Consider the following 26,457-nt stretch of genomic DNA (forward strand, 5'->3'; position numbering starts at 1 on the left):
AGCTTGTGACCACACACACACCTAAATATTGCACTTAGAAATAACATTCACTGAGTTTTAAAAAATAATTTAAGAATCCCCCCTCACTCACAAGTGTTACTGTCAAGTTCAACACAACAAAAGCAATATCTTTGGGCTACACTGAACATTATTACATTGTACACTTTCTGCCAGTGGACATCTGTTCCACCAGAGCATTATACCCTTTGTTGGCATAATTGATATCTTTCAGGCAGAGAGTACACCTGGCATACCCCTTTTTAGCCACTGTATTGTAAAAGTGAGAAAGAGGGAAAGTGTGTGGTGTTCCTTTCACCTCTATAGTGACATCCATCTTAAGCCAGGCCCAGCTACATTTGTTTAACAAGCAACGCCTCATTGTCACCCAATTCTCTCATTCTGAAAATGAACCACATACTGTAGAGGGAAAACATGAATTCACAGATAACTAGTTATAGTTAGCTAACGAACTAACTTCTAACATTTCACACAGATTGCCAGGGTCCAGTAATCAACAAACGCGTTATAACTTGAGGAACGGCAAGGAGTCGTATAACGTTACCAGTTAATACTATAGCGAATTGGTTAGGTTACTAAAGTTAGCTCACAAAGGTAAAGTTGATTTTATATTCACACATTCAAAAGCCATTTAAAATTGTAAAAATCAATAACTATTTTATTGATTGTCACAGAAACATACACATTTATATGGTTTATTCTATAAGTATTGTAAAAGTATGCTAGACCTTTGTTTTGAATTTAAAAATAAAAAAATCCAGTTGATAGAAATACACACACAATCTTTAAAATGCAATTTAAAGCTGTATAAATCAATAACTAATTCACCGTTTGTCACAGAATCAAACTAGGTATGATTTATTCTAAAATGTCTAGCATGCTTTTACAACCTGTTTTGAAGAAAAATTCGAGTTTATCATAATTCCACGGTCATTCAACTCAAACCAACTCCTTCTCCACCCTCCCTGAAACCACAAATGGATTAGGCTCCGTCTTCACCACACTTTCCACCTCACTTAACTCGTCCTCATTCACTTCTATTTCACCCCCAGAACTCGGTCTGGTGTAGGGCTCACTGTTTGCACTTGACACCAATCTTTTACGACACACCTCCTCACTCTTTTCTGCCATCTTCAACAGATTCTACCTCTGCCTCCCTCTTTCTGTTCAACCTCTATTTTCCCCTCCATTCCTCCTCTGAAATCCAATTAAATGAATCCTTGTGAAAATATTCAAATTTTCTGCTGTGAAATCTCCTTCTTGCTTCATTAAGGGACGCCATATAGAAGGGACGCCATATAGAAGGGACGCCATATAGAAGGGACGCCATATATAACGTACCCCCGCCAATGTAAGTTACGTACCCCCGCCAATGTAAGTTGCCTTCTCTCATATGACCGTGTTTATTAAAAAAAAAAATGTTTTTTAAAGTATGAGCGGGTCAGTGCAAAGTAACCAATCAGGTGGACGAAAGGGTGCGTTTACCGACGGCAACCGATTAGTGACGAATACAAAGAAAGTGAAATCACTATGTATATATTTTTGAAGCATTTAATTGATGTTGAGAAGAGATCACAACAACAAAGAAACACTGTCAGACCTATCAATAAAAAGTTTAATTAAACACACCCCTATGCATCCCTCCATCCTCTCTTCAAATATACTTTTAATTTATGATTTTAGCCTTGATGTATGTACATATAGATAGTAGTAATGGTGTCTTTCTGTAGGCACTAACCACCACATTTCGTTTGCCAAAGTCTATGCGAAAATGAATGGTTATTTTAAAGGGTTTTTGGATAAACGCTGAAAATAAGGTCTGTGGTAAACACAGGTTTAGGAGATCTTAACGTTTTGTTCTATGAGATAATCTTCATCTGCTAACGTATTGTTTTGTGAATGTTGAAGCATTTATGTAATCAAAACCACCACATACAGCACATAAAGGCTTCATAATTCATAAACGTCATGCTAACTGACTGATACTATCTCATAGAACAGAACTTATTAGATCTCCTCAGACTTTTTTTCAACATTTATCCCAAAACCCCATTCTTTCCCCATGAATGTTCCTCATTGGAATGGCTTAACAAACCAGAGGTTACTCATTTCCGTTTTTAGGACTACAAGCTTGCTAGCTCTATTGTTCAAATCTCTTTTATACAATATTTAAATCCATAACATTCCACAATCCCCAAGGGCTTAAATTAAAATAAAAGCATTTTAAGAATTTATCTCCATGGTATTTCATATCATTACGTAAAACAATACCTAAAAGTTATTCGAAAGGCACGTTTGAGTGATTTTGCTTCTTCAGTCATATTGTAGGTTTGTAATTCATGGATAAAACTCCTTAAAAATGTGAACGATATTGACACTGATATGGCTTCAGTCTACAGCTGTCTGCTTTTCAGCTCAACTGTTAAAGAATTACCATAATGGTGGGCAGACGTGCAAAACATCATTCTTATATGGAATAAAGCCTTCTTGTACAATTCTTTGCAAGATAATAGTTCTAAGTCAAAACCTTTTTAAAGGCTTTACAAAGGTGGAAAGTCAATAGGGCAATATGTAATTAACACACTATCATAGGCCAAAGTATTATCATGGTGGCAAGAGCTGTTTGCTGCATAAATACACACATATATGGCTGCAGGAATGTTTGACTGGAAAGAAATAGGCAAATATACAGAAGATATATTCAACTCTTTAACAAATCATTTTTCCTTAACTGACAATTTCTTATATTTGAAATCTAATGGTCATAACCTACTATTTGGGCTTCATGATGGTTTAAAAACACTCCAAAATATATATATTTCAGTTCATACGGTAGTAGACAAAAACAAGAATCCTACTAAAATACTTTGTCATGTCAGATAAATAAAATAAATGGCTTTTGGATAAAAATGGTGGGTCCAGATGTCTACAATGGCATCTGAGTTTCATTGTAGACATCCTGTCCAGGTTCCTCCTCAAATGTCACCTTAGCGTCGTCGGCGTCCAACTGAAACACAACAGAACAAGGAAATACATAACAGTAAGGAACAATCTCATTCGACGTCAACCTCAACAAACGCTGTGCTCATTGTTTGCTTTATGCATGAGACCAAACCAAACAAAGGCCTTCCATTGACTGATTTCAAATGAAGATTCAACCCACAATGATGAACAGCATGGTATAGATGAGGGAGGGAGTGAGGTTGTCTGTAGGTATGCTTCATTGTACTGTATTGTTCTGTATTGTACAAATAATAATAATATGCCACTTAGTAGATCATTTTTATTCAAAGCAACTTGCAGTACAGTGGGTGCATTCCTTTTTTCGTATGTGTATCTGATCCCCTTTGGGAATTGAACCCACAGCTTTACCATTACCGGCACCAAGCTGTAATAATAATAGGACCACACACACACAACACCCTGATGTCTACTTACACATTTCATCTCCAGTTCGGTGAAGAAGCGTCCGGTCATGGCCATGCGGAGGGGGATAGTGAGGATGAGAACGAAGGGCAGGGCCAGGGAGGCCGGGCTGGACTTGACGATCCACAGCACAGCCAGACACACCACCTGGATGGCTGTGTATAGGTGCATCCTGCCCGTTGACACCTAGTGCAAGTGTGAATAGGGAGAAAAGGAATTCTGATTCTTATTTATTTACTAATACCATCTCCTTTTTGAGGGAGTCGTAGCCAATACACAAGAATACGGAGGCATACAGTGGGCATACTGTGTCAGGGATCTGCTGTCTGTTAATATACCCTGGTGGCGTAGGGCTCGTTTGGGTGGTATTTCTTGGGGACGAGCAGGAGCAGAATGCGATCCCACAACTGGATCCCGTTGAGCGAGGTGATTCCCATGTAGAGGAAGATACCGAACAGAGCCGTCATCGGAATCATCTTCAGGATGGGCTCCATGAGAATGGACAGACCTGGATACAAACAGGTTTTAATTAGCTTCGTCAATACAGGTGAAGGATGAAGATTCCCCTAGACACTGATGGGGTCAGTTTTGCATTTCCCCCACTAATGGTTAAAGTTAGGATTGGGGGGGTGAAAATGATCCTAGATCTGTTTTTACCTATACTACAGTATAAAATGGGCCACTATCTATCAATAATACTGCAAAAAGGACACAGTGAACAGTTGCTGTATTGTGCGTGGCAGTGGAGACTGGTTGGAGGAGTTATAGGGAGGAATGGCTCATTGTAATGTCTGGAAAGGAATCAATGGAATGGTACTAAACACATCAAACCCATGGAAACAATGTGTTTAACTCTGTTCCATTTATACCATTCCAGCCATTACAATGAGCCTGTCCTCCTATAACTCCCCCCACCAGCCTCCCCTGGTTTATGGCAATATCCAATGTGTATGTTTCTCAAGGTTTTTGTATTTAGTCAGTGGTGTAAAATATTTAAGTAAAGCTACTTTAAAGCACTACTTAAGCAGTTTTTTTTCTTGGTATCTTTACTATTTATATTTTTGACACATTTTACTTTTACTCCACTATATTACTAAAGAAAATAATGTCCTTTTTACTTAAAATATTTTTCCTGACACCCAAAAATACTCGTTACATTTTGAATGCTTACCAGGACAGGAAAATAGTCCCATTCATGCACTTATCAAGAGAACATCCCTGGTCATACTTACTTCCTCTGATCTGGTAGACTCACTAAACAGTGTTGGAGTGTGCCCCTGGCTATCCTTAAAGAAAAAATCTAAAAAGTGTGCTTTCTGGTTTGCTTAGTATGAGGAATTTGAAATGATTTATACTTTTACTTTTGATACTTAAGTATATTTAAAACCAAATACCTTTATACTATTACTCAACTACTATTATACTGAGTTACTTTCTTACTTCAGCCCTTTTCTATTAAGGTATCTTTACTTTTACTCAAGTATGACAATTGGGCAGGCTCAGTCGTAACTGGCCGCGACCGGGAGGTCTGTGGGGCAACGCACAATTGGCATAGCGTCGTCCGGGTTAGGGAGGGTTTGGCCGGTAGGGATATCCTTGCCTCATCGCGCACCAGCGACTCCTGTGGCGGGCCGGGCGCAGTGCACACTAACCAAGATTGCCAGGTGCACGGTGTTTCCTCCGACACATTGGTACGGCTGGCTTCCGGGTTGGATGCGCGCTGTGTTAAGAAGCAGTGCGGCTTGGTTGGGTTGTGTATCGGAGGACGCATGACTTTCAACCTTCGTCTCTCCCGAGCCCGTACGGGAGTTGTAGCGATGAGACAAGATAGTAGCTACTAACAATTGGATACCACGAAATTGGGGAGAAAAGGGGGGTAAAATTCAACAACAACAAAAACACACAAAAAAATTAGGACAATTGGGTACTTTTTCCACCACTGGAATTAGTAAACATCGGGTCATGTACTCTGCATATGGCAGGTGATAATCAGACAACTATATCTTTGTACTTGTTTATTTCCATTTGGAAAGGTTGTTTCTGTGGTGATTTTGACTTCGAAAGGACACTGAACATACTGTACAAAATTATTAGCGTGGCTCCTATGGTCATTGTTATGCCTTACAACCAGGGCTCTTAAGTGATACCATTTTGGTCGCATATACTCATATATTTTGCTGTGAGACCTGAAATGTAATTTTGGGAGCACCAGTGCGGCCAATTTTTTAAAACAAGTTAATAATTGTTGTAATGATTAGGCTTCACTGTACCGTTGTTCCAGAGTGCTCTAGAACAGGTATGTGGACACCTGTTCGTCAAACATCTCATTCCAAAATCATGGGCATTAACCTGTTGCGACTCTAGGGGCAGTATTTTCATTTTTGGAAAAAAAACGTTCCCGTTTCAAACGGGATATTTTGTCAGGACAAGATGCTAGAATATGCATATAATTGACAGCTTTGGATAGAAAACACTCTAACGTTTCCAAAACTGTAAAGATACTGTGAGTATAACAGAACTGATGTTGCAGGCGAAAGCCTGAGAAAAATCCAATCCGGAAGTGCCCCAGGTTTTGAAAGCGCTGCGTTCCAATGAGTCCCTATTGAGCTGTGAATGTGCCATCAACGAGCTTACGCTTTCTACGTACTCCCCAAGGTGTTGGTCCCCCCCCCCCCCCTTTGCTGCTAAAACAGCCTCCGCTCTTCTGGGAAGGTTTTCCACTGGATGTTGGAATATTGATGCGGGGACTTATTTCCATTCAGCCACAAGAGCATCAGTGAGGTTGGGCACATGTTGGGTGATTAGGCCTGGCTTGCAGTTGGCATTCCAATTTATCCCAAAGCTGTTTGATGGGATCCACACCGATCTCGACAAACCATTTCTGTATGGACCTCGCTTTGTGCCCCTACCTTTCTTTAAAGGAATCTGTGACAAACAGATGCACATCTTTATTGCCAGTCATGTGAAATCCATAGATTAGGGCCTAATGAATTTATTTCAATTGACTGATTTCCTTATATGAACTGTATCTCAGTAAAATCGCTGGAATTGTTGCACGTTGCGTTTATCTTTTTGTTGAGTGTAGATCTGTCATTCTCATTGAAAGGAAGTCTAAGAAGCGGTAGATCTCTTCCATGAGCTCTATTTCTATGCTTCCCATTCTTAAGTTTTGTTTTTGTGTATTTTACTTTTGGGTTTTGTAAACCAGCTTCAAACATTTAAAAATACAATATTTTTGTTGGTGGAAAATATTATAATTCACAGGGGTATGCGCAATGATCTCGGAGGTAACGCCAAATAAAAATGTGATTCATATTTTGAAAAAATGTTTGTCTCTGTGAATGGTTTGTTCTCTGACAAATCAACTGTAAATTTCAGTGTTCCTCAAGGTTCCGTTTTAGGACCACTATTGTTGTCACTATATATTTTACCTCTTGGGGATGTCATTCGAAAACATAATGTTAACTTTCACTGCTATGCGGATGACACACAGCTGTAGATTTCAATGAAACATGATGAAGCACCAAAATTGCCCTCGCTGGAAGCATGTGTTTCAGACAAAAGGAAGTGGATGGCTGCAAACTTTCTACTTTTAAACTCGGACAAAACAAAGATGCTTGTTCTAGGTCCCAAGAAACAAAGAGATTTCCTGTTGAATCTGACAATTAATCTTGATGGTTGTACAGTTGTCTCAAATAAAACTGTAAAAGACCTCGGCGTTACTCTGGATCATGATCTTTCTTTTGAAGAACATATCAAGACTGTTTCAAGGATAGCTTTTTTCCATCTACGTAACATTGCAAAAATCTGAAACTTTCTATCCAAAAATGATGCCGAAAAATTTATCCATGCTTTTGTTACTTCTAGGTTAGACTACTGCAATGCTCTACTTTCCGGCGACCCAGACAAAGCACTAAATAAACTTTAGTTAGTGCTAAATACGGCTGCTAGAATCCTGATTAGAACAAAAAAGCCTCCAGTATTGATGCTGCAGTAGTTTATGTGTCGGGGGGCTAGGGTCAGTCTGTTATAGCTGGAGTATTTATCCTGTCTTATCCAGTGTCCTGTGTGAATTTAAGTATGTTCTCTCTAATTCTTTCTTTCTTTCTTTCTTTCTTTCTTTCTTTCTTTCTTTCTCTCTCTAGGAGGACCTGAGCCCTAGGACCATGCCCTATGATGACTCCTTGTTGTCCCCAGTCCACCTGGCCGTGATGCTGCTCCAGTTTCAACTGTTCTGCCTGCGGCTATGGAACCCTGACCTGTTAACTGTGATTACTATTATTTGACCATGCTGGCCATTTATGAAAATTTGAACATCTTGGCCATGTTCTGTTATAATCTCCACCTGGCATAGCCATAAGAGGACTGGACACCCCTCATAGCCTGGTTACTCTCCAGGTGTCTTCTTAATTTTTGGCCTTTCTAGGGAGTTTTCCCTAGCCACCGTACCTCTACACCTGCATTGCTTGCTGTTTTGGGTTTTAGGCTGGGTGTCTGTACAGCACTTTGATATATCAGCTGATGTAAGAAGGGCTATATAAATACATTTGATTTGATTTGATTTTCAAACAGTACATTTATATTTTACAACAGGGCTATACATTTGGGTGAGTCTTTTTCCCGCCTCTTGTTTCACTAGAAAAAATAAAATCAAACCAACTAGTGTTCAGCGAAATAACAACACAATGTCAAATACAGATAGCCTAGTCAAACAATTAACATCCAATCACATTAACCATTACTCTTTTGCGGGAAACCGTCACTCTTACGCAGACATTTAGAAACAAAACATGACAATTAGAAAAATAAGCCATGGCCGTTTTTGAGTGAGAATAAAGACGACTTTTGAGTAGTAAGACGTATAAAATCAACAGATAACATTAATAAGAAGGGGCTAGAAGTGTCTTATATGTTGAGCTACCGTGTGACTAGGACAGGCAAGCCCCATACTATTGTGGAGGAATTAATTCTTCCTGCTGCTGCGGCTTTGGCTGGAACAATGCTGGGGGAAAAGGCCAAAAAAAACTCTACAGACAATGCCTCCATCAAACAACACTGTTTCACGACGCATCAGTGACACGGCAGGAGATGTTTAGAAACAATTACTGCTTCGCATACAAGCTAGTGAATTCTATGCGTTACAGCTGAATGAGTCAACAGATGTGGCAGACCTGGCACAGCTCCTGGTATATGTCTGTAAAATTTTTGGGGTTAAATTAAAGAAGACATCCTCTTCTGCAAACCACTGGAAACCAGGACAACATGAGAGGATATGTTTAAAGTACTAGACAGCTTTGTGACATCAAATGGACTTTGGTGGTCAAGATGTGTTGTTTTCTGTACAGATGGCGCAAAAGCCATGACAGGGGTGACATAGTGGAGTGGTAACGCGCGTGCAAGCAGTTGCTCCCGACACTACTTGGGTACACTGCAGAATCCACAAGAGGCTCTTGCTGCCAAGGGAATGCCTGACAGCTTGAAAGGCATTTTGGACACTACAGTGAAAATGGTTAACTTTGTTAAAGCAAGGCCTCTGAACTCTTGTGTATTTTCTGCATTATACAATGATATGGGCAGCAACCATGTAACACTTTTACAACATACAGAAGTGTGCTGGTTATCAAGGGGCAAAGTATTGACACATATTTTTGAATTGAGAGACGAGCTTAAAGTTTTCTTTACTGACCATAATTTTCACTTGTCTGACCGCTTGCATGATGACGAGTTTCTCACACGACTGGCCTATCTGGGTGATGTTTTTCTTGCCTGAATGATCTGAATCTAGGATTACAGGAACTCTCCACAACTATATTCATCGTGCGGGACAAAATTGAGGCTATGATTAAGAAGTTGGTGCTCTTTTCTGTCTGCATTAACAAGGACAACACACAGGTCTTTCCTCATTGTATGATTTTTTTGTGTGCAATATACAAATAGTCTGGGTAGTCAATTGATTAGGTGTTCAGGAGTCTTATGGCTTGGGGGCAGAAGCTGTTTATAGAAGCCTCTTGGACCTAGACTTGGTGCTCTGGTACCGTTTGCCATGCGGTAGCAGAGAGAACAGTCTATGACTAGGGTGGCTGGAGTCTTATGGTCTTCCTTTGACACCGCCTGGTATAGAGGTTACTCTCGATGGTGCAGCTGTAGAACCTTTTGAGGATCTGAGGACCCATGTCAAATCTTTTCAGTCTCCTGAGGGAGAATAGGTTTTGTCGTGCCCTCTTAAACCTCTTAAGGCTAGGCAGAATACTGCCCCCTTTGGAGGAATTGCGTGCCCATAGTAAACTGAAAATAAATCTGTCAAAAATTACTAATATATGCATATAATAATTATTATTGGATAGAAAACACTCTAAAGCTTCTAAAACCGTTGGAATTATGTCTGTAAGTATAGCATAACTCACAGGGCAGGCATTCTTCCAAACTAGTTTTGTTGTCATGAAAGTTGGGGGCAACTTTGACGTGATCGCCCCCACCCTTCCCAACCAGCTATGGATCTGGGGACACTTTCTATGTCTTCCACTACATGTCCTCATTCAGTAGAGCGTTCAATCGTTCAAATCCCGCGAGAATTGGCCCTATGGGAGTGAATTGAGTGAGTGCCGCGAGAAAATACCTGTGCGTTAGGGCGCGAATTGGTCCCAGCCATTCCTTTGTTCCAGCACTCCGGAGGAGGACTAACAATGACCGGTTGAATTGAAAATTGTTTTGTATGTTTACAACATCCTAAAGCTTGATTCTGCACTTAGTTTGACCTGTTTAGTCGACATATAATATGTAATTTTGAAGTTTTGATGCGCAACTTTTCCGGACCAGAGGACATTTTGGGTGCATTTCAGCTGATATTGTTAGCAGATGCTAATACAAAGACACAAGACTTGAAACCAAACGATGTTTTGGGTAAGTATGAACCCTTCCAGTACATTCTGAACGAAGACCATCAAAGGTAAGGGAATATTTATGCTGAAATTGTGTGTTTCTGTTGACTCCAACATAGCGGAGAAATATAGCTTATATCTGAGCGCCGTCTCAGAATATTGAATAGTGAGCGATTTCTGTAACGTTAAAAAGAAATGTAACAAAGCGATTGCATTAAGAAGCAGTGTATCTTTCTAAATATATGTAGAACATGTATATTTAGTCAAAGTTTATGATGGCTATTTACGTTATCTTGCGGCGCTACCTATATTTTCTGCGGACATTTTTGAGTATTTTCTGAACATGAATTCAATGTAAATGGACATTTATGGATATAAATGGCATATTATTGAAAAAAAAATGTATTGTGTAACATGTCCTATTACTGTCATCTGATGAAGATTTTCAAAATGTTAGTGAATGATTTATTTTTTAATCCTGCTTTTATAATTTTATATTTTCTGGGACAAAATGGCTGCCTCTTGTCTTCGTTTCGGTGGTGGTCTAATATAAATATGTGGTGTGTTTTCGCCGTAAAACATTTAAAAATCTGACATGCTGGGTAGATGAACAAGGTGTTTGTTTATCTTTCATTTGAGGTATTGGACACATTAATGTGTGGAGGTTAAATATTTCTAAGAATATTTTTGCGTTCCATGCGCCACGTTCCACCTGAACGTGGGAGGGGATGTTCCCAAAAGGGAACCCTTAACCCGTCATCAGGTTAATGACTGTCTTGGTGTGCTTGGACCATGTTTGCTTGTTGGTGATGTGGACACCAAGGAACTTGAAGCTCTCAACCTGCTCCACTGCAGCCCGGTTGCTGAGAATGGAGGCGTGCTCGGTCCAGTTTTTCCTGTAGTCCACAATCATCATCTCCTTTGTCTTGATCATGTTGAGGGAGAGGTTGTTGTCCTGGCACCACACGGCCAGGTCTCTGACCTCCTCCCTAAAGGCTGTCTTGTCGTTGTTGGTGATCAGGCCTACCACTGTTGTGTCATTGGCAAACTTAATGAGGGTGTTGGAGTCGTGCCTGGCCGTGCAATCATGAGTGAACAGGGGATACAGGAGGGGACTGAGCACTCAACCCTGAGGGGCCCCTGTGTTGACGTTCAGCATGGCGGATGTGTTGTTACTTAGCCTTACCACCTGGGGGCGGCCTGTCAGGAAGTCCAGGATCCAGTTGGGGAGGTGTTTAGTCCCAGGGTCCTTAGCTTATTGATGAGCTTTGAGGGCACTGCGGTGTTGAACGCTGAGCTGTAGTCAATGAATAGCATTCTCACATAGGTGTTCCATTTGTCCAGGTGTGAAAGGGCAGTGTGGAGTGCAATAGAGATTGCATCTAGGGTTTCTGGGATAATGGTGTTGGTGTGAGCCATAACTAGCCTTTCAAAGCACTTCATTGCTACAGACGTGAGTGCTACGGGTCGGTAGCCATTTAGGCAGGTTACCTTAGTGTTCTTGGGCACAGGGACTATGTTGGTAGGGCTGCGCTCAGAGTTTCTTGCCTTGGCAAATCGCGCCGTTAAGACACTGATGCCCTTTGCAACCACGTACCTATGTTAGAGTGGATTCTCGGCCCTCACTAGCATGAAAACTAAATACAGGCACAAACTGTGTGTGGAAAATGATTTAAAACTGAGACTTCCCAATACAACCCAACATTGCAGAGTTATGTGCATCCTTTCAAACACACCCTTCTCATTAACCTGTGGTAAGTTATTCACAATTTTTGATGAAAAAATATGTTTTTCTATGCTAAATAAAAAGAACAATTATTGATTATTATTATATTATTATTTGTGCTCTTGTCCGATAAGAGCTCTTTGTCACTTGTTACATTGTTAATACAGTCACCATTTCGTTACAATATGATTTGGCACATTTTTTAAATATTTTCCATACATTTTAATCCCAAATATATTTATTAGAAATACATTTAAATGCATTTTTTTTGTATTTACCAAAAATATCGATAAATACATTAAAAATATATTCTAAAATACATTATTTAATGTATTTCAGAATGTATTTTGAACTACATTCAATACGTTTTCCGATGCTTTTCACATACAGTGCCTTGACTTTTTCCACATTTTGTTACATTATAGCTTTATTCTGAAATGTATATACAGTATATAAAAAAACCTCAGAAATCTACACAAAATACCCCATAATGACAAAGCAAAAACAGGTTAAAGACATTTTTGCATATTTATTAAACATTAATAACATACATATTTATATTTATATTATTTATATAAATATTCAGCACCTTTGCTATGAGACTCAAAATTGAGCTCAGGTTCATCCTGTTTCCATTGATCATCCTTGAGATGTTTCTACAACTTGGAGTCCACCTGGTGTAAATTCAATTGATTGGACATGGTTTGGAAAGGCACACACCTGTCTATTTAAGGTCCCATAGTTGACAGTGCATGTCAGAGCAAAAAGGAAGCAATGCGAATCGTGGGAGAAGGGCCTTGGTTAGGGAGGTGACCAAGAACCTGATGGTCAATCTGACAGAGCTCCAGTGTTCGTCTATGGAGATGGGAGAACCTTCCAGAAGAACAACCATCTCTGCAGCACTCCACCAATCAGGCTTTTATGGTAGAGTGACCAGACAGAAGCCACTCCTCAGTAAAAGTCATATGACAGCCCACTTGGAGTTTGTCAAAAGGCACCTAAAGACTTTCAGACCATGAGAAACGAGATCGGAGCAAAGTACAGAGAGATCCTTGATGAAATCCTGCTCCAGAGCGCTCAGGACCTCAGACTGGGGCGAAGGTTCGCCTTCTCTCAGGACAATGACCCTAAGCACACAGCCAAGACAACGCAGGAGTGGCTTCGGGACAAGTCTTTGAGTGGTCCAGCCTTGTCCTTCGGGACAAGTCCTTGAGTGGTCCAGCCAGAGCCCGGACTTGAACCCGATCGAACATCTCTGGAGAGACCTGAAAATAGCTTTGCAGCAACACTCCCCATCCAACCTGACAGAGCTTCAAAGGATCTGCAGAGAAGAATGGGACAAACTCCCCAAATACAGGTGTGCCAAGCTTGTAGCGTCATACCCAAAAACCCGAGGCTGTAATCGCTGCGAAAGGTGCTTTTTACTGAGTAAAGGGTCTGAATACTTGTGTAAATGTCATATTTCCGTTTTTTTATTTTATAAATTAGCAAAAATGTCAAAAAACTATTTGTCCTTTGTCATTATTGGTTATTGTGTGTAGATTGATGAGGCGAATAAAAATAATTTAATACATTTTAGAATAAGGCTGTAACGTCACAAAAGGTGGAAAAAGTAATGGGGTCTGAATACTTTCAAAAGGCACTGTATATTCTAATATACATTTTGCATACATCTATGTATACATTTCATATAATCTCTGCAGTATTTGTTGGAATGTATTTAAAATGTATTAAATAAGGCTTCTCAAGTGCCGCAGCGGTCTAAGGCACTGCATCGCAATGTTGCGGCATCACTACAGCCTGGGGTTTGATCAGGCTGTGTCACAACCGGCCGTGACCGGGAGTCCAATAGGGCAGCACACAATTGGCCCAGCCTATGGTCGTCAGTTGAACGGTGTTTCCTCCGACACAGTGGTGCAGCTTGCTTCCATGTTAAGCGAGCGTGTGTTAAGAAGTGCAGCTTGGCGGCTCATGTTTCGGAGGACGCATGACTCGACCTTCTCCTCTCACGAGCCCGTTAGGGAGTTGCAGCGATGAGACAAGATCGTAATTGGACCGCAATTGGATATCACGAAATTGGGGAGAAAAAGGTTAATACATTTTTTTTAAATAATAAAAAATTAATTATTTGGCCAATTTTAAATATTTCACATGTATCTGAAAATATTTTTTTCCCCATATGGTACGAATAAGAATTGACCGATCAAGCAGTGGTATAAAGTACTTAAGTCAAAATACTTTAAAGCACTACCACAAGGAGTCTCTGTACTTTACCTGACTATTTATATTATTGACAACTTTGACTTTTTTTTCACTACATTTCTAAAGAAAATAATGTACTTTTTACTCCATACATTTTCCCTGACACCCAAAAGTGCTCGTTACATTTTGGATGCTTAGTAGGACAGGAAAATTGTTCAATTCATGTTCTTATCAAGAGAACATCCCTGGTCATCTGTACTGCCTCTGATTTGACGGACTCACTAAACACACATGCTTAGTTTGTAAGTGAAGTCTGAGTGTTGGAGTGTGCCCCCGGCTATCCATAAAAAAAAGAAAATGGTGCCGTCTGATTTGCTTAATATAAGGAATTATTATTTATACTTTTACTTTCGATACTAAAGTATATTTTTGCAATTACATTCACTTTTGATACTTAAATATATTTAAAACCATATATTTTTAGACTTTTACTCAAGTAGTATTTTACTGGGTGACTTACACTTTTACTTGAGTCATTTTCTATTAAGGTACAGTATCTTTACTTTTACTCAAGTATGACAATTGGGTACTTTTTCCACCGCTGTGATCAAGTAGTGAGGTCACTCACCGACGAGCAGAGCCACCAAAATCCCACTGACCCTCTGCTCCACAACCTTCTCGATCTCCGGCTTGGGCCCCTTGCTCATGACGGTGAGGGCGTTGGCGTGGGTAACCGAACGCACGGTGGTGGCACTCAGCCACGGCACGCCAAAAATGGCACCAAACCCGCCCATGCCCACCAGGATGAGAAGGTCCAGATGGAAGCCGGATCCTTTGACCATCTTCCTCTCCGGCTTACTTACAATCAGACTGACAAGGAAGAAAATAAAGGTTAGGTTATGGGGTAAAGGTTAAGGGTAAGGATTGTGTATCTATGGCCTTGTCTAGAAACAACCCTTAGAAACAAATGTGTAGGAGATGGGGAATAGGGGTTTTGGACAGGGCCATCATAATGTAACCCTGTCCAGAAAAAAAAACCTAGCCCCTACAACCTACAGCCTTTCTGAGGGCAAGGTGGAGATACAAGCATATTACTCTCTGAGTATGTTTTCCACAATAAATTATTATTCCATATCTCAGTTACTTTTGTAACTGAAATTTCTATCCAATGACTTATTTCACAATCACACAATTTCACTTGTAAATGGCCTGATTTACAAGTGAAAAAGCCTGATTTTAAACGGTAAACGTTGTAAATCGCCTGATTACTGATTGACAGCTGTCACTCACGTGGTGATCTGGGACTCTAGGAAGATGAGGATGAAGGCGAGACAAGCGGGCACACAGCAAGCGAACATGACCCACACGGGGAAAGTCTTGTGTTCGCCAAACGGGTTGATGAGCCAACCTCTGGCAGCAGGGTTTGACACCGTCAGACCCTTGGGTACGACCAGTTTCTAACCAGGGAAAGACACCAGTTAGGGTGGCGAACTTTGAATTAATTTGTTCTATTCCTACATCAGGTAAGTTACGCTTATTATGCTCAACTCACGCTAACTCACGCTACACTTTAGCTATACTATACTATAGCTATACTTTAGTTGAAAGTAGGGTTGAAAATGCTTTGTAATTTAAAAAAAAATAATTTTGTGTAGTCTGACAATTTCCAGAAAACCTGTAGTCATAGAAATAAGGACTTAGCCTGAGTGCCAGTCTGTTTGTGCCACCATGCCAACATGTTTGGTCTGACAATGACAGAGCAATGGAGTTGGAAAGAGCACAAACATATCTGAGACCAGGCTAGCAAGGACTAACCTGGGTGTACGCATCCTCTATGTTGATGTCCACAACACACATTAAGAAAATAGCAATGGGCACCCCAAAGTCCCCAATCAAGCGCCGGATCTGAAAGGCAGACAAACACATAACAACAAAGCTTGACAAGTGTATCTGACTGGTTCCAAGGCTAGTGCCGAGTCCCCTGTCTTATAATTTAAAGTGCTTATAGCACTTGAATAATTTAATTGAGTTGAACTTTATTGATCCCCAATCTGGGAGGGGGTGGGTATGTAAAAAAAAGTTGTTCAAACTAAAGATACACGCCCTGTTGAAAGGAAATCATGCTACAATTGAAATGAGTCTGTTGACATTATCCTCAATGTGTGCATTGTTGTATTCACATAGCTGAGGCCACTTTAAATGTAAATTAAATTGTTGAATAAAAATGTATTGATTAATATCATTACCTTTCCAGGTAGGAAGGTCCCGTTCTTGAACTGGCGCAGGAAGAAGGCGATGAAGAAGCATCCAAACATGAGGCACATGGAGAGCAGGGCCGTGTTGGGGTAGGCCCGGTCCAGGATGTTGACTGTGGTGGTGGTGTTGCCCGTGCTGTTGTCATACAGGTGGTTGTGGATCACCACTGGGTGCCATGGGTCCTCCACCGTGTTGTTGAGGTGGTCGTAGTTCAGGATCAATGGGTGGGCCTTGAAAATCTACAGACAGCGATTGGATGAAAGTTGACTGTGCTTTTTGAAAAACCTGTATTTCCATTACTGATTTTTAGCAAAAACAATGATTTATTTCTCTGGTCCTTTGAGTCAGATACCAGCAATGGACATTGAAACAAAGTTAAGAGTGAGCAAGAGGATTGGAAACAGTGGAGTAATGTAACAGTAATGACAGTGTAATAATGTAATGTAACAGTATTGACAGTGGAGAAATGTAATGCAATGACAGTGGATTAACATAATGTAACGGTAATGACAGTGGAGTAATGTAACAGTAATGACAGTGTAATAATGTAATGTAACAGTGTTGATAGTGGAGAAATGTAATGTAATGACAGGGGATTAACGTAATTTAACAGTAATGACAGTGGAGTAGTGTCATGTAACAGGATGGACAGAGGTGGGATGGTGATGTATACCCTGCCCAGCTTGGCGAAGGTCTCGTAGATGAAGATGAGGGAGATAAGGATGGAGAAGATCTCCTGGGTGAAGCGGGAGATGAAGCGGACCAAGAAACTGCCCTCGAACGCCACGATGAGCACCACGATGACCACCAGCCACACGCCCACCCACACACGCCCCACAATGTACTCAATGTCCTGAGACTTACAGAACTGAATGGAATGGAAAGACTCCAGGTTATTGCCAGTTGTCAGTGATATTTAGTGGTATTCTACATATACTGTAGTCAAAGCGAGATGTGAAAATGATGTCAAATTTTTCATAAAAACATGAAACTTGGTACACTTGTACAGTTTGGAGCCTTGAACATTTTCAGATATGGATCCATTATAAAAACAACTCATGACGGCTGTGGTGGCCATTTTCCATTCCTACACACCCAAATAATGTATTTTACCTCATATCTCCAAAACCCAAAATAATGACATAAAATGTTCTATGTCTACCCCTATGTTTACAATGATGCCATGCACAACATCAAAAATCACTCCAGGCGGGCCATTTTGCTATTCTGCCACAACCACCTGGCTCCATATTATTTATTTATTTTGGGAATTTTACCCCCTTTTGTACCCAATTGTTAGTAGTTACTATCTTGTCTCATCGCTACAACTCCCATACGGGCTCGGGAGAGACGAAGGTCGAAAGCCATGCGTCCTCTGAAACACACCCCGACCAAGCTGCACTGCTTCTTAACACAGCGCGCATCCCGGCGACCTGGTTAGCGTGCACTGTGCCCGGCCCGCCACAGGAGTCGCTAGTGCGAGACAAGGATATCCCTACCGGCCAAACCCTCCCTAACCTGGACGACGCTAGGCCAATTGTGCGTCGCCCCACGGACCTCCCGGTCGTGTCCGGCTCCGACAGAGCCTGGGCGCAAACCTAGAGTCTCTGGTGGCACAGCTAGCACTGCGATGCAGTGCCCTAGACCACTGCGCCACCCGGGAGGCCCTGGCTCCATATTTGAAAATGATCAGGGCCCCAAACTGTACAAGTGTACCAAGTATCATACTTTTATTAAAAAGTGAATATATAAAATTTGGCACATATTGCCTGGACTAATAGGATATGCCGTATACACATCTTTATCATTCTCACATGACCATTTACTATTCATCATACATTTGATTAAATATGATGAAACAGATATGACACCACAAACATAACAGAAAGAAAAAAACACACAAACAAAAATACTTGAATAAGATGCATCGTTGCATGCACGATGGAATATCAGTTTCATGTCGATCAGATGTAGAGAGCCATAGCTCTTTAGTCATTTTGCAGGTGTGGCGTTAAAAGAGGAGTCACTCACGGCAAAGAAGGCCTCCTCAAACACCAGAAGTGGGCCTGAGAAGCCGATGACCAGGACGGGCTGGGCTGCGATGCAGCAGAAAATGACTCCCTGGACACAGGTGGAGATCAGGAGCTCAGACACACCCATCATGTTGTCCACCTTATCAGCTGAAGTAGGGAAGTGGGAAAGGAGAGGTTATGGCGTTACAGACATGGGTTTGAAAAGTATTTGTTTTCATTCAAATATTTTAGTTGCATTTGATTGAGCTTGCCTAGCCCAACGGAATAGTCCCCAAAGTACAAATCACACCCATGTGGCACACCTGACAGGCTCACTCTGACACATAGATAACACGAACACACATGTATATACAAACACACACACACACACACACACACACACACACACACACACACACACACACACACATACATTCGAACACGTAATCAAGCACTCACGGCACAAACACACACAGACAGTATTTACCTAGCAATCCTCCGAAGGTGACGGCAGGGGACAGGGCAGCGAAGTAGATGAAGATAATAGCGGCGAGAACTTGAGCGTTGAGGGCATCAGTGAAGTCACTCACATAGTGCTGGTAGCGTCTCTTCGCATCTCGTATCATCCCGCCGAACGGCTGACCCGTACGAACCAGAGGATCCTCAGGAGCAGGCCCAGATGGGTTGGAAGCTAGGAAAATATTAAGTATAGCTAAGCTGGGAAGGTTTGGAATATACAGTACCAGTCAAAGGTTTGGACACACCTACTCATTCAAGGGTTTCTCTACATTTGTACTATTTTCTACACTGTAGAATAATAGTGAGACATCAAAACTATGAAATAACAAATATGGAATCAAATAGATTTTAGATTTTAGATTCTTCAAAGTAGCCACCCTTTGCCTTGATAACAGCATTGCACACTCTTGGCATTCTCTCAACCAGCTTCACAAGGAATGATTTTCTAACAGTCTTGAAGGAGTTCCCACATATGCTGAGCATTTGTTGGCTGCTTTTCCTTCACTTTGCGGTCCAACTCATCCCAAACCCTCTCAATTGGTTGAGGTCGGGTGATTGTGAAGGCCAGGTCATCTGATGCAGCACTCCATCACTCCCCTTGGTCAATTAGCCCTTACACATTCTGGATGTGTGCTTTGGGACATTGTCCTGTTGAAAAACAAATGATAGTCCCACTAAGCGCAAACCAGATGGGATGGCGTATTGCTGCAGAATGCCATGGTAACCATGCTGGTTAAGTGTGCCTTGAATACTACATAAAATCACAGACAGTGACACCCGCAAAGCACCCCCACACCTGCTCTTTCATGCTTCACAGTGGGAACCACACATGCGGTCTCACAAAGACATGGCAGTTGGAACCAAAAATCTCAAATTTGGACTCATCAGACCAAAGGACACATTTCCACCACTCTAATGTCCATTGCTTGTGTTTCTTGGACCAAGCAAGTCTCTTCGTCTTATTGGTGTCCTTTAGTAGTGATTTATTTTCAGCAATTCGACCATGAAGGCCTGATTTATGCAGTCTCTCATGAAAAGTTGATGATGAGTTGTGTCTGTTACTTGAACTCTGCGAAGCATTTATTTTGGTTGCAATCTGAGGTGCAGTGAACTCTAATGAACTTGTCCTCTGCAGCAGAGGTAACTCTGGGTGTTTCTTTCCTGTGGTGGTCGTGAGAGCCAGTTTCATCATAGCGCTTGATGGTTTTTACGACTGCACTTAAGGAAACTTTCAAAGTTCTTGAAATTTTCCGTATTGACTGACCTTTGTGTCTTAAAGAAATGATGGTCTGTCATTTCTCTTTACTTATTTGAGCTGTTCTTACCATAATATGAACTTGGTCTTTTACCAAATAGGGCAATCTTCTGTATACCATCCCTACCTTGTCACAACACAACTGATTGGCTCAAACGCATTACGAAGGAAAGAAATTCCACAAATTAACAAGGCACACCTATTCATTGAAATGCATTCCAGGTGACTACCTCATGATTCTGGTTGAGAGAATGCCAAGAGTGTGGAATGCTGTCATCAAGGCAAAGGGTGGCTACTTTGAAATATAAAATATATTTTGATTTGTTCAGCACATTTTTGGTTACCACATGATTCCATATATGTGTTATTTCATAGTTTTGATGTCTTCACTATTATTCTACAATATAGAAAATAGTAAAAAATAAAGAAAAACCCTGGAATAAGTTGGTGTCCAAACTTTTGACTGGTACTGTACTTGTAATAAAAAATATTTAAATTAGGGAGGAACACTGATATGATTTTTTTTCTGGAAAAGGTTACAGTTGAAGTTGGAAGTTTACATACACCTTAGCCAAATACATTTAAACTCAGTTTTTCACAATTCCTGACATTTAATACTTTAATCCTTTCCCTGTCTTAGGTCAGTTAGGATCACCACTTTATTTTAAGAATGTGAAATGTCAGAACAATAGTTAAGAAAATGATTTTTTTCAGCTTTTATTTATTTTATTTATCACATTCCCAGTGGGTCAGAAGTGTACATACACTCAATTAGTATTGGTAGCGTTGCCTTTAAATTGTTTAACTTGGATCAAACGTTTCTGGGAGCCTTCCACAAGCTTCCCACAATAAGTTGGGTGAATTTTGGCCCATTCCTCCTGACCGAGCTGGTGTAACTGAGTCAGGTTCGTAGGCCTCCTTGCTCGCACACGCTTTTTCAGTTCTGCCCACACATTTTCTATAGGATTGTGGTCAGGGTGTTGTGATGGCCACTCCAATACCTTGACTTTGTTGTCCTTAAGCCATTTTGCCACAACTTTGGAAGTATGCTTGGGGTCATTGTACATTTCGAAGACCCATTTGCGACCAAGCTTTAACTTCCTGACTGATGTCTTGAGACGTTGCTTCAATATATCCACATAATTGTCCTCCATCATTGTCACGGCTGTGTGGAGAGACGGACCAAGGCGCAGCGTGCTCTGAGTTCCACATCTTTTTTTTTTTGTGAACTTACAAAACAAAAAGGAAACAAACAACGAACCGTAACATAAGAGGTGCAACATGCACTAACTCAAAATAAGATCCCACAAAACACAGTGGGGAAATGGCTGCCTAAATATTATCCCCAATCAGAGACAACGACAAACAGCTGCCTCTGATTGGGAACCATACCAGGCCAACATAGATATAAACACACTAGATCACCCACCCCAGTCACACCGCGACCTACCTCCAAACATAATGATGGTCATTATGGCCAAACAGTTGTATTTTTGTTTCATCAGACCAGAAAAAATACAATCTTTGTCCCCATGTGCAGTTGCAAACCGTAGTCAGTTTTTTTTATGGCGGTTTTGGAGCAGTGGCTTCTTCCTTGCTGAGCGGCCTTTAGGGTTATGTTGATATGGGACTTGTTTAACTGTGGATATAGATACTTTTGTACCTGTTTCCTCCAGCATCTTCACAATGTCCTTTGCTGTTGTTCTGGGATTGATTTGCACTTTTCGCACCAAAGTACGTTCATCTCTAGGAGACAGAACATGTCTCCTTCCTGAGCGGTATGATGGCTGCATGGTCTCATGGTTTCCCATGATTTCAAGCAAAGAGGCACTGAGTTTGAAGGTAGGCCTTGAAATACATCCACAGGAACACCTCCAATTGACTCAAATGATGTCAATTAGCTTATCAGAGGCTTCTAAAGCTATTACATAATTTTCTGGAATTTTCCAAGCTGTTTAAAGGCACAGTCAACTTAGAGTATGTAAACTTCTGACCCACTGGAATTGTGATACAGTGAATTATAAGTGAAATAATCTGTCTGTAAACAATTGTTGTAAAAATTACTGGTATCATGCACATAGTAGATGTCCTAACTGACTTGCCAAAACTATAATTTGTTAACAATACATTTGTGGAGTGGTTGAAAAACGAGTTTTAATGAATCCAACCTAAGTGTATGTAAACTTCCGACTTCAACTGTATGTTTTTTTTTAACAGAGGGAGACCTCCATTAACCAACTACAAAACAGGTGCTATGGATGCAAGTGGGTTTTTGCAACACTTATGTATGTGTATGCTCATGTATTGATGCTATTTTAATTCATTCTAATCTATTGTATTATTGTAGAATATGTTAATGAGCCTCCACCCACATTTGCGGGGTTTCAAGTCCAGACGCAACACGGGGTCGGAGGGACGGAGCCTCTCCTGCAGCAGTTTCTTCTGGAAGCCGATGATGGACTGGAGCATCGCCCCGTCCTGGATCTCCGTGGGAGGGATCACGATGCTGCAGTCCATGAAGTCAGCCACGGCGTCCATCAGCTCCCGTTCGCCCTGTGCTTGGAACGCCGCCTGGTTGAACACCTGGGATAGAGGGAAAAGAAGAGAGGGGAAATTGGGATGTGAGAGTATGAGGATGATGTCTAGTGTCTTTTTGTATTGTTGTGAAGTTATATATATGGGCCGGTTTCCCTGACACAGATTAAGCCCAGTCCTGGAATAATTAACATGCTCGATGGAGAAATTGTTTTGCATTTCTCCTAAATGGAATGTGTATCATGGTTGTAGTCCTAGAAACACCCATATTTTACATGCATGTACTGATGCTGGTTCAAATCAAATCAAATTTTATTTGTCACATACACATGGTTAGCAGATGTTAATGTGAGTGTAGCGAAATGCTTGTGCTTCTAGTTCTGACAATGCAGTAATAACCAACAAGTAATCTAGCTAACAATTCCAAAACTACTACCTTATAGACACAAGTGTAAGGGGATAAAGAATATGTACATAAAGATATATGAATGAGTGATGGTACAGAGCGGCATAGGCAAGATACAGTAGATGGTATTGAGTGCAGTATATACATATGAGATGAGTATGTAAACAAAGTTGCATAGTTAAAGTGGCTAGTGATACATGTATTACATAAAGATTCAGTAGATGATATAGAGTACAGTATATACATATACATATGAGATGAATAATGTAGGTTATGTAAACATTATATTAGGTAGCATTGTTTAAAGTGGCTAGTGATATATTTTACATCATTTCCTATCAATTCCCATTATTAAGTTAAGTTAAGTCAGTGTGTTGGCAGCAGCCACTCAATGTTAGTGGTGGCTGTTTAACAGTCTGATGGCCTTGAGATAGAAGCTGTTTTTCAGTCTCTCGGTCCCAGCTTTGATGCACCTGTACTGACCTCGCCTTCTGGATGATAGCGGGGTGAACAGGCAGTGGCTCGGGTGGTTGTTGTCCTTGATGATCTTTATGGCCTTCCTGTGACATCGGGTGGTGTAGGTGTCCTGGAGGGCAGGTAGTTTGCCCCCGGTGATGCGTTGTGCAGACCTCACTACCCTCTGGAGAGCCTTACGGTTGTGGGCGGAGCAGTTGCCGTACCAGGCGGTGATACAGCCCGACAGGATGCTCTCGATTGTGCATCTGTAGAAGTTTGTGAGTGCTTTTGGTGACAAGCCAAATTTCTTCAGCCTCCTGAGGTTGAAGAGGCGCTGCTGCGCCTTCTTCACGATGCTGTCTGTGTGGGTGGATCAATTCAGTTTGTCTGTGATGTGTACGCTGAGGAACTTAAAACTTACTACCCTCTCCACTACTGTTCCATCGATGTGGATAGGGGGGTGTTCCCTCTGCTGTTTCCTGAAGTCCACAATCGTCTCCTTAGTTTTGTTGACGTTGAGTGTGAGGTTATTTTCCTGACACCACACTCCGAGGGCCCTCACCTCCTCCCTGTAGGCCGTCTCGTCATTGTTGGTAATCAAGCCTACCACTGTTGTGTCGTCCGCAAACTTGATGATTGAGTTGGAGGCTTGCGTGCCCACGCAGTCGTGGGTGAACAGGGAGTACAGGAGAGGGCTCAGAACGCACCCTTGTGGGACCCCAGTGTTGAGGATCAGCGGGGTGGAAATGTTGTTGCCTACCCTCACCACCTGGGGGCGGCCCGTCAGGAAGTCCAGTACCCAGTTGCACAGGGCGGGGTCGAGACCCAAGGTCTCGAGCTTGATGACGAGCTTGGAGGGCACTATGGTGTTAAATGCCGAGCTGTAGTCGATGAACAGCATTCTCACATAGGTATTCCTCTTGTCCAGATGGGTTAGGGCAGTGTGCAGTGTGGTTGAGATTGCATCGTCTGTGGACCTATTTGGGCGGTAAGCAAATTGGAGTGGGTCTAGGGTGTCAGGTAGGGTGGAGGTGATATGGTCCTTGACTAGTCTCTCAAAGCACTTCATGATGACGGAAGTGAGTGCTACGTGGCGGTAGTCGTTTAGCTCAGTTACCTTAGCTTTCTTGGGAACAGGAACAATGGTGGCCCTCTTGAAGCATGTGGGAACAACAGACTGGGATAGGGATTGATTGAATATGTCCGTAAACACACCAGCCAGCTGGTCTGCGCATGCTCTGAGGGCGCGGCTGGGGATGCCGTCTGGGCCTGCAGCCTTGCGATGGTTGAAACGTTTAAATGTTTTCCTCACGTTGGCTGCAGTGAAGGAGAGTCCGCATGTTTTAGTTGCGGGCCGTGTCAGTGGCACTGTATTGTCCTCAAAGCGGGCAAAAAAGTTATTTAGTCTTCCTGGGAGCAAGACATACTGGTCCGTGACTGGGCTGGTTTTCTTTTTGTAATCCGTGATTGACTGTAGACCCTGACACATACCTCTTGTGTCTGAGCCATTGAATTGAGATTCTACTTTGTCTCTTATACTGACGCTTAGCTTGTTTGATTGCCTTGCGGAGGGAAAAGTTACACTGTTTGTATTCGGTCATGTTTCAGGTCACCTTGCCCTGATTAAAAGCAGTGGTTTGGGCTTTCAGTTTCACGCCAATGCTGCCATCAATCCACGGTTTCTGGTTTGGGAATGTTTTAATCGTTGCTATGGGAACAACATCTTCAACGCACGTTCTAATGAACTCGCTCACCGAATCAGCGTATTCGTCAATGTTGTTGTCTGACGCAATACGAAACATATCCCAGTCCACGTGATGGAAGCAGTCTTGGAGTGTGGAATCAGATTGATCGGACCAGCGTTGAACAGACCTCAGCACGGGAGCTTCTTGTTTTAGTTTCTGTCTGTAGGCAGGGATCAACAAAATGGAGTCGTGGTCAGCTTTTCCGAAAGGAGGGCGGGGCAGGGCCTTATATGCGTCGCGGAAGTTAGAATAGCAGTGATCCAAGGTTTTTCCAGCCCTGGTTGCGCAATCGATATGCTGATAAAATTTAGGGAGTCTCGTTTTCAGATTAGCCTTGTTAAAATCCCCAGCTACAATGAATGCAGCCTCCGGATAAATGGATTCCAGTTTGCAAAGAGTCAAATAAAGTTCGTTCAGAGCCATCGATGTGTCTGCTTGGGGGGGAATATATATGGCTGTGATTATAATTGAAGAGAATTCCCTTGGTAGATGATGCGGTCGACATTTGATTGTGGGGAATTCTAAATCAGGTGAACAGAAGGACTTGAGTACCTGTATGTTGTTATGATCACACCACGTCACGTTAACCATGAAGCATACGCCCCCGCCCCTCTTCTTACCAGAAATATGTTTGTTTCTGTCTGCGCGATGCGTGGAGAAACCAGTTGGCTGCACCGACTCCAATAGCGTCTCTCCAGTGAGCCATGTTTCCGTGAAGCAAAGAACGTTACAGTCTCTGATGTCCCTCTGGAATGCTACCCTTGCTCGGATTTCATCAACCTTGTTGTCAAGAGACTGGACATTGGCGAGAAGAATGCTAGGGAGTGGTGCAGGATGTGCCCGTCTATGGAGTCTGACCAGAAGACCGCCTCGTTTCCCTCTTTTACGTCGTTTTTTTGGGTCGCCGGCTGGGATCCATTTCGTTGTCCTGGGTGAAAGGCAGAACACAGGATCCGCTTCGCGAAAGTCATATTCTTGGTCGTACTGATGGTGAGTTGACGCTGCTCTTATGTTCAGCAGTTC

General features: G+C 41.8%; 1 protein-coding gene across 1 annotated transcript in view; it reads right to left on the minus strand.

The window, feature by feature from the left end:
• Window positions 1-648: 648 nt before the first annotated feature.
• slc4a1b (solute carrier family 4 member 1b (Diego blood group)) overlaps window positions 649-26,457 on the minus strand; it is a 43,230-nt gene continuing 17,421 nt past the window's right edge. Inside the window, exons 8-18 of the mRNA XM_021565428.3 lie at window positions 22,665-22,875; window positions 19,006-19,209; window positions 18,538-18,686; window positions 17,180-17,374; window positions 16,497-16,745; window positions 16,066-16,155; window positions 15,541-15,707; window positions 14,879-15,120; window positions 3,783-3,952; window positions 3,457-3,630; window positions 649-3,025 (exon numbers count right to left, since the gene is read on the minus strand). Coding sequence (XP_021421103.3) covers window positions 2,945-3,025; window positions 3,457-3,630; window positions 3,783-3,952; window positions 14,879-15,120; window positions 15,541-15,707; window positions 16,066-16,155; window positions 16,497-16,745; window positions 17,180-17,374; window positions 18,538-18,686; window positions 19,006-19,209; window positions 22,665-22,875 — 1,932 coding nt within the window. The 3' untranslated portion in view covers window positions 649-2,944. The remainder of the gene's footprint in view (window positions 3,026-3,456; window positions 3,631-3,782; window positions 3,953-14,878; window positions 15,121-15,540; window positions 15,708-16,065; window positions 16,156-16,496; window positions 16,746-17,179; window positions 17,375-18,537; window positions 18,687-19,005; window positions 19,210-22,664; window positions 22,876-26,457) is intronic.

Source organism: Oncorhynchus mykiss, chromosome 16 (genome assembly GCF_057628025.1).
Source record: "Oncorhynchus mykiss isolate SJ-2025 chromosome 16, ASM5762802v1, whole genome shotgun sequence".
In the NCBI taxonomy this organism is placed as follows: Eukaryota; Metazoa; Chordata; class Actinopteri; order Salmoniformes; family Salmonidae; genus Oncorhynchus; species Oncorhynchus mykiss.